Raw genomic sequence first — 12,731 nt, forward strand, 5'->3', positions numbered from 1 at the left:
CAAAGGCTAATTGTGTCCATTTTCACCCCAAAGAAATGTTTATTTCACAACTTGGTAAAACCCATTTTAGGGTTTGTTGGCAAATTAAAATTCTTTACTCACAAAGTGATGGAGACATAGTTGAAAATAAATGTATATGAAAATTGAATACACCATTTGTAACCAGGATGGAGCCAGACAGTAGAATGCTAAGCGAAGTAAGTCAGAGAGAGACATACCATATGATTACACTCACGTGGAATTTAAGAAACAAACGAGCAAAGAGAGAGAAAGAGACAAACCAAGAAACAGACTCTCAACTAGAGAACAAACTGATGGTTACCAGAAGGGAAGTGGGTGGGGGGAATGGGTGAGATAGGTGATCAGGATTAAGGATTGCACTTCTAATGAGCACCGAATGATGTATAGATGTGGTGAATCACTATATTGAATACCTGAAACTAATATAACACTCTATATGTTAACTATACTGGAATTAAAAACTTAAAAAAAATTGAATAGAACCAACATATGTGAGCTGTAGAATGTAGGGAATGCAGAAACCAAGGCAGAGAGATAAATGCTTAACTAAAAAGATGTTAGGCCAGTAACCACTGACATTACAGAAGGGGGTGGGATATGACAATACATAGTTCTTAAGTAAACAAAACTAACCCCCCCCCCCAAAAAAAACCACTTATTTTATCCTCTTAGGAAGAGAATGAATTTCAAAACATAGGCCCATTATTGGCGGTTCTTGATAGTTCTACTGGTGTCCAATGCTGCAAAGCCATTCCTGCGTGAAGAAATTTTAAACATATGGCTTAAAATAGCATACCAGCTACACCATCTTTTTATACCTCACATAGGGACAGCACGACAGTGCAATCTGCCGCTGTCCCTCCTTAGTAGTATCAGAATGCTCAACTGTGAGTAAACTGGTCAGTTTTGTTTGTTGATAACAGCACACACTGATAAATACAGAATCCTATTAATGGTACTGGATTCTGAACACGAAGAGGAATAGTATATAACCATTTAACAATACGCGATATGAAGCTACACTGCTTGGGAGCAAATCCCAGGTTCTCCACTTATTACTTGGAGTAAGTTGCTTGACCTGTGTTCGCTCACCTGTGAAATGAAAACAGTGTCACGGGTTTCACAGAGTTGCGACAGGATTTGAAAGCCCTTGGAACCCAGCCTGGCATAAATATTAACAATCCGGTTTCCAAAGAAATTCTGTGAAATGTTAGTTCTGCCACTGCTTTAACGGAAGCGCAGGGAAGGAAACACCTATTTGCCCACCACCTGCCAGCCCCACACAATTTCCTTTGGGATCAGCACAGCTCTCGACAGCGAGTACTAACGTCCCGCCCCAACGCGAAATTTGAGATGAAAAAGCCCGCCAGAGACTGGAGCCGCGAGGGGCGGAGCCAGAACGTCACCCCCCCCCCCCCCGCCAACAGTGCCCCGAAGTTCCGCGCCTTCCAGCACCGACAAAGCACAGCTTCTATTTTTGACAAATCTGAGCCAAATCGGATAAATTCTGAGTCTTCTGAAATACACTGGTAACACTACTTAGAAGCCTTCCCGCCTCCCTGCCTTCAGGACTCTGAGAAAGCTGCCGTCCGCACCAGCTAGTTTCTCCCCCCCTCCGCCCCCCGCAATACCCGCGAGACTCTGGACGGGGCGGGGCTACCGGGACAGCCCGAGGCCAGATGGGACCTGAAGTGGGGTGGGGTTGGCGAAACGCGAGGCCCTTGGCTGCAGTATGGGGCTGCCCGTGGGGTGCCGGACGCCGAACTCAGCAAATGCCGCTTTCTCCTTTAGTCTTCAGGTCCCAGCTCTTGCATCCCTGGAGTTACCATTGTCGTGACGCTCTTTCCTAGCCCTCTGTCACTTTGATTGTTCGATGGGAGGGAAAATTAGAACCTCTAAGTTAGGCATCTCGTAGGCACCTGGCAATGAAATCGGCAGTGGAGGTGGGGTCCTTTGCTCGCGCCGAAATTCAAAGGCATAAATATTTCCGGCCTGGGTGTAGATCGAGGAGCGAGTGTCTTAGCCACTATGTTGCAATTCGCTTAGTAGCGCCCAAGGCCAGGCAAGGGTGAACCCAGTCTCTGTTCTTGTGACCAGGAGTAGCTTCTGAGGAGCCTCAAGCCCGGAGGGCCTGGCGCAGTGGTGAGGCAGGTGGGTGAGCGGGGCCGGTTGGGCCTAGTCAGGCATTCCTGGCTGGAGAGGAAGATAGGGTTTTTTGTGTGTGTGTGCGTGGAAGGAGGGATTAGCAAGACTGGACCTTAAACTAAAATTAGTCCTAAAGGGTTCCTGGAAGAATGTCTACTTTCTCTCCAGCCTTGGAGTGGTGCAAACAATTGTTGATAGAAAGGCCTGGTGGGGCGAGGGAACAGGCTGAGTGAAAACAGAATCTTGAGAATATATGGGATTCATCTATTTAAGTAAATGTTGACGGACTCCCCGCGCCCTCGAGTCAGGCACTATTAGGGCATACAGCGGTGGAACAGGCGAAGATTTTACAGAAACTTTCATTATGAGAGTTTGGGTAGACAAATACAAAAATACTGTTTAGCGTCATCTTTTTAATTTCTTAAATGTTTATTTTTGAGAGAAACAGAGTGCGAGTTGGGGAGGGGCAGAGCGAGAGGGAGACAGAATCCAAGCAGGCTCCAGGCTCTGAGCTGTCAGCACAGAGCCCCATGGGGGGCTGGAGCCCACGAACCTGAGATCAAGAGGCTTCACCGACTGAGCTACCCAGGCACCCCAGTTTAGCGTCATCTTTAAGTACAGTGAAGGAAAAAAAAGAGGGGATGGGGACAGGTGCGTTTTTATATAGAGAAGTCAGGACCTCAGTATGGTGACATTTAAGCAAAGTCGTGAGTGTAGTAGAGGAGAGTGAGTCATGTCTGTATCAGGGAGAAGGACATTGGGGGCAGAGGGAGTGGGATATGAAATAATCGGTAGTTTCTGTTAAGAGTATGATAAAGATGGAAGGGAAGGCTGGAAAATTAAGTCGTTGACTTCCAGGTTGAATTAATGGTTTAATTAACTTCTAACTAAGTTGGAAAGAGTGTCCTTACTTCAGAGGAAGTAGCTTAGCAAGTGGCTCTTTTATTTCTATTAAGCCATTAAGTCGTTATTATGTTTTATTCTTTCTACATACGTCATGATTCCAGATTTCTGTTCCACTTATTGTATTTCTGTTTTGTACAGAACTGCTTTGTGGCCTGTTTGATTCCTAGCAGTTTACCTGTCCAAGTCAGTAGTGAAGATGCATGTTAAGTCCATCATTCTTGAGGGATTTAAGTCCTATGCTCAGAGGACTGAAGTCAATGGTTTTGACCCCCTCTTCAATGCTATCACCGGTTTAAATGGTAGTGGGAAATCCAACATATTGGACTCCATCTGCTTTTTGCTGGGCATCTCCAACCTGTCTCAGGTAAACTTTATGATATATGTGAATTATAAGTTTGGGGAACCTCAAGAGAATCCTCATTGAACTTGGACACTATTGCCAGTTTTCTCTTCATTTGCATTTTTAAGTTTATGTGAATTATCTTTTTTTTTTTCATTTCTATTGTGTTTTTACTGAACTTAACCGACCATTCTTTGTTTAAAATTAGAATAAAGCTTGAGTTTTCTATAATCCAGGACACTTTTTGTTTGTTTGTTTTTTGAATGAAGTATAGTTGTCATAATCTAGGGCACTTTTAAAAGCCTTGACTGCATTCACTATAGGAGGGGGGTCAGTAAAGTTTTTTGTAAGAATCAAATAACTTGTCTTATAATGTCAAACAACTTACGAGTACTTTAGTACTTTACCAAATTCTGAAATAACCATACAGAATTATTCAATATGTTTTTATATGGAGTTTAAATACAGTGCATATACTTCACTGCAGTCCTTTAGAGGTAGATGTTATTACTCTACTTTTTTTTCTACTCTATTTATAGATGAGAAAATAGAAATTTAGTGTTGCCTAAGGTTCATCCCCTTAAGATGTTTGGAGCAGCCCTCAAACTCAGGCATTTGGGAGTCTTATTCCAGAAGCCGTATTCCTACCCGCTCACTCTGCGTTCTAATGCCTTTTCAGGATCTAATGGGATTGGATGAATAGTGAAATTCTTAGATGCTGTCTTCCTAAATCTTTCAAATGAACTTCAGCTACGAAACGAATAGAAAACAATCCAGTGCAGGGTTGGAACAGTTTTGTGGGGAAAGGCACTCATTTTATGTGGTTTCCCATTTTCCTTGCTTTCCTTGCCTGGCTGGCTACTTAGTGGATACTGCATGGGTGGTTTTCCAACAGTAAGAAACCCATTTTTAGTGCCATTTTATGCAATATGGGGGTTTTGTAATTGACAAACTTTTCTTTTGTTTTAGGTTCGGGCTTCTAATTTACAAGATTTAGTTTACAAAAATGGGCAGGCTGGTATTACCAAAGCCTCCGTGTCAATCACATTTGATAATTCTGACAAAAAGCAAAGTCCTTTAGGATTTGAGGTTCATGATGAAATTACAGTAACGAGGCAGGTGAGTGACTACTAAATATTTGGATATCTAAGAACTTTTGTCTGACACGTTTTTTGGCAATGAGACTGCTGGAGAGAGAAAGTTTATGAGCAAAATTGATCAAAAACTGACTAGGTTTCTTAAGAATATCTTCCTTATGTTAAAAATTTGATCGTGCAAATTACACCATTTACCAGGAGGATTGAAAGGGATCTAAAAAGCCATCAATCAGGATAAGCACTAATAACTATGCTTTAAATCTTGAACTATACTTGAATTTTCTCTGTACTGGAGTACCTCTAATAGTTGGGATCTTGCCATCTTCTGAGGTAACCTATTGTTACTGGATGAGTCTAATTAGAAAGTTATTCCTATAAAATGAGCTGAAGTACTGTCATCAAATTTTACACATTAAATCCGATTCTTTGAGAGCATCAAAAAGCAAATCTAATGTATTCCATGTTTTAATATTTAGGTGTCTAAATATTTAATATTTAAGCTAAATCTCTCTAGGTATTTCAATTGATAATTGTTTCTATTTCCTTAACTTGTCTGATCACACTGAATACAAATTTGCTCTAGGTTCTTTATGCCTTTTTTAAATTATTTTTAATGCATGGTCCATCAAATTGCATGTCCCAGAATTGGTCTCCTTAGGACAGGATTAAGCAGAATTGTCACTTCTTTCATTTTACATACTCTTCTATTTTCCCCAGTATGTCTTTGGAGAGTTCATAATATGAGTTCATATCCACTTCACTTAAACTCTGGATTTTTTAAATGTGTGTTATTAGCTGTGTTACTGCCATTTCTGTATGTAAGCAGGTTTTTGAAACCAAAGCAGGGACCATACATTGTCCTTTTTTCTTACTATAGTCCTACAGTGTTTTTACTTTTTCAGTTTTATGTTTAAAAATTCTGTTAAGTCCTTTTGACTCTGTATCTTAGCATTATGTAATTTATCGATTCCCTTTTCTATTTTAATAAAAACCTCTAGTTAAAAAAAAAGTAAGACATTGACTAGTTTGAGACAAAATCCTGTTCTTTGTCATTAAGCATCCATCAAATACTCACCTTTTAGGAATTTTTAGTAAGTCTCCTACTAATCTACCTAAAATTCCTGTCCTCATATAATCCATATGCCTATATTTTCACCAAATTTTTGTTAGAAAGACTTTGTTAAAATACTTATGTGTATACTAGGTTTATTGTTCCAAATATAGTAGTATGTGATCTATCAGCTTAATGCTTCTGTCAAGAAAAGAACTGAATTAACACTCATTCAGTATTTTATTAAGTGTTAGGCATGTGCTGGGCAATCTTGAAGGCCCTGGGAAATACAGATAGAAGAAGGACCTCAAAATAGGATGGGTGAGATGATTATACCCAATAAGTGACAATGTAAGTGCTATAGCAGAGTGTGAACACGCTGATGTCTGGTATAAGTTGTTCTTTGAAGCTCCATAATTACTCTTTTTCTTTCAAGTATTCACAAGTCATGTCTTTATTGACCCATTTTAGAATCTTGTCAAGGATCAAACTATCACACTGCTATCAAACTCCTTGTCTTTAGTTTTTAGTATCTGACTTCTGTTTTTTGGAAATTAAAAAGTGGAGGAAGGAGGGGTTAACCTCTGAGGGTGGGAAAATTCTAAAGAATGATTAGGTATAGAATATGTTTTATACATACTAGGAAACATAAAGTCAAAAGTGACCTTAGAGATTTAGTCCAACGCATGAGAGATTAGGAGGCTTGTGTGTGGAATGTCCTTGGATTAGAAACCAATTGACCTGACTCTGTATTCTTTTTGACCATGTCACACTTCCTCCATTATTTATTCAGGATTGGTTTTATTTATCATTAGTAGGACAGAACAAACAAGTGAAATATATTTGGAAATGTATCATCTTCAAGTTTTATATATTTATATATATCTTTTAAAATATTTCCCTTTTAGGTGGTTATTGGTGGTAGAAATAAATATTTAATCAATGGAGTAAATGCAAACAATACCAGAGTACAAGATCTCTTCTGTTCTGTTGGCCTTAATGTTAACAACCCTCACTTTCTCATCATGCAGGTATTTTGTTTGTGGCCTTTATATATGCTTTGACATTGTTTATTTTTTATGATACTATAATACGGGAATTGATTCTTTTTGGGTTTTTCGTTTTTTATATACCATTACACTGGTGTTTGGGCACCTGTTAAGAGGTTGATTTAGTTAATATGTACGGATGTGTTCTAACATACACATTTGAAGTTTGAAGAATGTCTAGAAATAATTTTCCTTGACTTACAAGAATACACTATAAAATTTTTTAAAAAGATATTGTCATAATATATTCCTTTTAAAGGAATTCCTTTGAGTGTTGGACTCAAGCATTTTGTTATTTCAAATATATATTAAATTTTAAGAAATGTTTTTACTTAGGGGCACCTGGGTGGCTCAGTCGGTTAAGTGTTGGACTTCGCTCAAGTCCTGATCTCACGGGTTCATGAGTTCATGCCCCACATCGGGCTCTGTGCTGACAGCTAGAGCCTGGAGCCTGCTTCAGATTCTGTGTCTCCTTCTCTTTTTGCCCCTCCCCTGCTCGTGCTCTGTCTCTGTCTCTGTCTCAAAATTAAACACTGAAAAAAAAAAAAAAATTAAAAAAAAATTTTCTTACATGGAGACTTATTCAAGTGAAAATTAAGTGCTAATATTATCTTGTCCTTACTTGCCTCATCCAGCTGTCTTCTTAGAAAGTTATAGCAAGGTCAATGGCAGGATCCTGATGGGACCAAAATAACGTTATTTTCAGTATATCACAGCCTCAAGTCTGAAAATTTACTTTAAATGAATCGAAATCATAAGTAATATGATGGTCTGAGAATTGGGTAGTGGAATTTTGTTTTGGTTTTTTTTGGTACTGATAATCTGGCATTGAAATAAAACATGTAACTATTCTATTTGAGGCCCAGAATTTCTGTTTCTGAAATTATCTTGGAGTGCAGCAAGTAAAGAAAAAAATCAAAAGATGTCCAACAATTATGCTAAATTGTATATACTTATGTATTTATATACTTATTGGAGACTTCTGTATCATTAATATTGTTTCAGAAATATGATCTGAGTTGACTTTGTGTTATTTAAAAACTGTATTACTGGTAAGTGAAAGTGTGAATAGCAGAATTCTAGAAGAAACATCTTTTCATGTAGGTAAGAGAAAGAATTCCCAAAAGGTTGGTATATTAGGATATAACAACTTCAGTGCAGGTAAATGTGTATGCCTTTAGTTGACTCTAATTTGTTATCATTACAGTAACTGCCATTTTATTTTTCAGGGCCGAATTACAAAAGTATTGAACATGAAACCTCCAGAGGTAAAGATATTATTTGTAGACAATAAAAGTAATAATTGTAGATACTGTTTTAATCTTCTAAGTCAATTTTTAAACATAATTTCTTCCATTCTTAAAATTCTTAGGAACATTATTAAGAATAATTAGTAAAGAAAGTTTTTTGTTTTTTTTTTATTATTTGGCACTCTGGCCCCCTACCTTTTTAAAGCTGTATGACATTACCTTTCTGAGCTTTAGTTTCCTCATCCGTAAATTAGAGTCAAGAGTCCTTACCTCAGGTATTTTCTGAGGATTAAATGAGAATGTATAAGAAAAGGCATGGGCAGAACATTGTCGAGCAGATTTTTTTTAACATTTTTTTTTTTAATGAAGGTTTAAGTGACCTATTAGTTTCAGGTGTGCAATATAGTGATTAATATATGTAGACATTGCAAAATGATCCTTATAAGTCTAGTTAACATCCATTACCACATAGTTTCAATTTTCTTTTTCTTATAACTTTTAAGGTTTACCTTCTTAGCTCTTAGCAACTTTCAAATATAGTATTATTAACTGTATTTTTACAGTTTTATTAACTGTAGTCACCATCCTATACATTATATCCCCAGAATGTTTGTAACTGGAAGGTTGTACCTTTGATCACCTGTACCCATTTTGTCCACCCTTTAACCCTTATTTCTGGCAACCCCTAATATGTTCTCCAGGATCTCATTTTTTTTCTTTTTAGATTCTACATACAAATAAGATTATACAGTATTTCTCTATCTCTGCCTGACTTATTTCACTTAGCATAAAACCCTCCAGTTCCATCCACGTTGTCACAAATGGCAAGATTGCATTTGTTTTAGGGGCGCCTGGGTGGCTCAGTTGGTTAAGCGTCCGACTTCGGCTCAGGTCATGATCTCACGGTCTGTGAGTTCGAGCCCCACGTCGGGCTCTGTGCTGACAGCTTAGAGCCTGGAGCCTGCTTCGGATTCTGTGTCTCCCTCTCTCTCTGCCCCTCCCCCACTTGCGCTCTGTCTCTCTCTGTCTCAAAAATAAATAAACATTAAAAAATTTAAGATTGCATTTGTTTTAAATAGCTGAATAATAGTCCATTGTGTATATATACCACATTTTCTTTATCTGTTCATCACCAACACTTAGGTTGTTTCCGTGTCTTGGTATTATAATGCTGCAGTGAACATGGGGATGCAGGTATCTTTTCAAGTTAGTGTCTTTGTTTTCTTTGGCTAAATACCCAGAAATATAATTGCTATATCATATGGTAGTTCTATTTTTAATCTTTTAAGGAATCTTCATAGTTTTCCATAATGGCTGCACCAATTTACATTCTTACCAACAGTATAGAAAAGGTTTCCCTTTTCTCCACATTATCACCTGCACTTGTTATTTCTTGTCTTTGTGATAATAGCTATTCTAACAGAGGTAGTTATCTCATGGTTTTAATTTGCATTTCCCTGATGTAATGATGTTGAATACCTTTCATATACCTTTCATCTCTCTATCTTTTGTGAAAAAAATGTTCACATCCTCTGCCCAGGTTTTAATTAGATTGTTTTTTTCCTATTGTGTTGTATATGCAAGTTCTTTATGTATTTTGATATTAACCCCTTAGCAGATTCATGATTTACAACTACTTTTTCCTCTTCCCTAGGTTGCCTTTTCATTTGTTTATGGTTTCCTTTGCTATGCAGGTTTTCAGTCAGAAGGTAGTTCAGTCAGATAGAGTCCCACTTGTTAATTTTTGCTTTCATTGCCTTTGCTTTTGGTGTCAAATCCAAAAAATTTTTCACTATGACCAGTGTCAAGGAGCTTAACTTCTGTGTTTTCTTCTAAGAGTTGTATTGCCCAGTATTAAAAGAAATTTTGACTGTATCAAGCAGCCTTTCTCAACCAGTGTTCCATATCAGACTTAAACCCTACAGAAAAAGATTTGAGTGAAATTAATTCATTGCATTCAGTGGATTGCTTAGGGTATTAAGACTTAAAGTTTTTTTTCTTGGAGCCCCCTTGAAAAGAGTTGGTGTAAAGGAATGAATGTTTTCAACAAGAACAAAGGCTCTTTAGTTACTATTTTTTATTGAGAACTAAGGGGAAAACTGATAATTGGTAATAGCAGTCTGATTTGAACGTAGGTCATGCATATTTTCTTTAGATAACGTCTTAAGGGAAACTTCTAATTTGAAACCTGCCAAATACATAGAAATGAGAATAGTTTTGAGAGAAATCCTTTTGAGATAAGGATTGATGGTGTGTAGAAGCTTCTGAAAAAGGAGTGCTGGTAAAATTGTTTTACTTAGGAAATTATAATTGATAAGTACTTGCCTTTTTTAGAGTGCTTTTTACATGAATTATTTTGTGTAATTCTCAACAGTGTTGTGAGATATTATCCATACGCTATGGATGAAGAAACCACAGCACAGAGAAGATTAAGTTATTTGCCCAAGTTCTTAAAGCACATGCCACAGTTGGGATGCACATGTTATGTCATGCTTCATCCTGTTGGCACAAAATGGCTGAAGTCTCTTGGAACAATTTTAAGTAGAAGCTTCTAAAATGAAAACTCAATGTTGGTAGCCTTTATTTTTTTTAAACTTATGTTTGAAGGAAAAGAGGAGGAATTATTGGCTTCAATTTTATTTTTTTATTTAAAAATTTTTATTTTTAAGTAATCTAAATACCCAACATGGAGCTCAAACTCAACAACCCCAAAATCAAGAGTTGCACGCTCTACTTGCTGAACCAGCCGGATGCCCCTGGCTTCAATTTTAAAAGAGATTTACTCTTCCTCAGTGTTGCATGAAGTTCAATTTTAGAATTGGAGTAAAGGCCAGAAATGTTTCTTGAATGTTAGGGCTGTGGGCAATACGTGCATTTTTATGTACTTAATGTCTCTGGTCCATTTGGGCCTTTATTTTGGTAGGCATGCTTAGTGAGGTTAAGACCTTAAATGATATACTTAATGTAAACTCCAATGAGATTTATCTTGTATTCTTGAAACATTAATATAATTGTCTTTCCAGATTTTATCCATGATAGAAGAAGCAGCTGGAACCAGGATGTATGAATACAAAAAAATAGCTGCCCAGAAAACTATAGAAAAAAAAGAGGCTAAGCTGAAAGAAATTAAGACGGTAATTAAATTTATATAAAATGTTTGTAAAGAGAGTAATTTTGCATTTAGAGTTTCCCTGCTATAAAGAGGAAATTTCCCCTCCCCCAGTTTTCCTTAAACTTCCATGCTACTTTTCCTTTCAGATTTTTTAATGGTACTTTACATACTGAAAATTTTGATTTTCCTTTATTTTCCAGATACTTGAAGAAGAGATTACTCCAACCATTCAAAAATTAAAAGAGGTATACACTGTGTATGTGAGGACAGCCATCTAGAATGTCTCTCAAAATTGGTGACAATTTTTCATTGTATTCGGGATCATACACATAGAGATGAAATGTACACCACTTCTCAGGAATTTTTCTATGGGATAAGATAAGGAGTTAGAGTTGGTACTTGTTAATCAGACTTCTGCTTATAGAGGACATGTACTTCATTCATACTTATTAATCATAGTGATTTTGGAGATTGCTCTTCATAATCTCAGAAAATGATCTCCCAGATGGAGAGGTAGAATTGAGCAGAACAACATTTCTTGAGGACATTACACTCCTAGTAATCCTGTTGGTAGAGTGAATAATTTCTAGGATAATAGGGGCTACCACTGCAATTATTGCTGTCAAGACCATTGATAAGTGAAAGGTACTAAAACAAATGTCCAGGTCTTTTCTATCATCTTTGTAGCTTGTGACATAATATTTCAGTGAAAAAATGCATTTATAGCACATTGGTTTTAAACTTTCACATTTAGGATTTCATTAAATGCTCATTAAAATTTGATACTTCTCAGAGTTGTATTCTGAATCCATAAAGTAATGTGGATGTTATTGGCAAATCTGAACAGGTGTGGTTAGGGATTTTAATTACTCTGTCCACCCTAGGGGGTCCTTATCAGAAACAAGTTTAATAATGTGTGAGCAAATGTTTGTAAATAGTTACATGATTGAATGTTGGGTAGGCATCTTGGTAAATACTATTTCAAAATACATGTAATAATGTATCATTGGTGGTTGTGCAGTTTGTAGACTACTTACTACCCCCCCCCCCCCCCCCCCCCCCCCCCCCCCCCCCCCCCCGCCCCGGTCTGTGAACCTTGTGTCCACATTTCTTTGTTAATCCCAACTGCCTGATTATATATTAAAAGAAACAACCACACAGGATTCACTGGAGATGGTATAATGGTATCTGAAAAGCTAGAGATCTAATGTTAAAATTTCTATAATCCGTGATCACTAATCTAAGACAAAGTCTATTATGTGATGGGAAATTTTATACATGTTGCTGTAGTTTGAGTCTTTCTAAGTTTGTTGAAAATTTTGAAGTTTGAGTTATACTTTATTGGTGATTTCTCTTCCAGGAAAGATCTTCCTACTTGGAGTACCAAAAAGTAATGAGGGAAATAGAACATTTGAGTCGTTTATATATTGCTTATCAGTTTTTGCTGGCTGAAGATACAAAAGAACGCTCAGCTGAGGAGTTAAAAGAAATGCAAGATAAAGTTGTAAAGCTTCAAGAAAAATTGTCTGAGAATGATAAAAAAATAAAAGCACTTAGCCATGAAATAGAAGAGTTGGAAAGAAGAAAAGATAAGGTCAGACATAATATGTAAGAACAGATAATATACTGTGGAAAAAAAAATTGTAATAAGTGAGGTCCACTGGCATTGTCTTCTGTATTGATCATCTTAACATGTGATAATAACATAGCTTATAAAAAGTAAATCTTACAGAAGTTATACAAGAACATGATGACATGAA

The 12,731-nt window shown here is 37.0% G+C and overlaps 1 protein-coding gene across 2 annotated transcripts in view; it reads left to right on the forward strand.

Moving 5' to 3' along the window:
* Positions 1-1,759: 1,759 nt before the first annotated feature.
* Positions 1,760-12,731, forward strand: part of SMC2 (structural maintenance of chromosomes 2) — a 69,903-nt gene continuing 58,931 nt past the window's right edge. For both annotated transcript variants that reach the window (XM_043567019.1, XM_043567020.1), the window contains exons 1-8: positions 1,760-2,172; positions 3,211-3,436; positions 4,382-4,531; positions 6,469-6,591; positions 7,839-7,877; positions 10,883-10,993; positions 11,172-11,216; positions 12,332-12,565. In XM_043567019.1, the coding sequence (XP_043422954.1) occupies positions 3,269-3,436; positions 4,382-4,531; positions 6,469-6,591; positions 7,839-7,877; positions 10,883-10,993; positions 11,172-11,216; positions 12,332-12,565 (870 nt within the window). In that variant the 5' untranslated portion in view covers positions 1,760-2,172; positions 3,211-3,268. The remainder of the gene's footprint in view (positions 2,173-3,210; positions 3,437-4,381; positions 4,532-6,468; positions 6,592-7,838; positions 7,878-10,882; positions 10,994-11,171; positions 11,217-12,331; positions 12,566-12,731) is intronic.

This window comes from Prionailurus bengalensis, chromosome D4 (assembly GCF_016509475.1).
Source record: "Prionailurus bengalensis isolate Pbe53 chromosome D4, Fcat_Pben_1.1_paternal_pri, whole genome shotgun sequence".
Taxonomy (NCBI): Eukaryota; Metazoa; Chordata; class Mammalia; order Carnivora; family Felidae; genus Prionailurus; species Prionailurus bengalensis.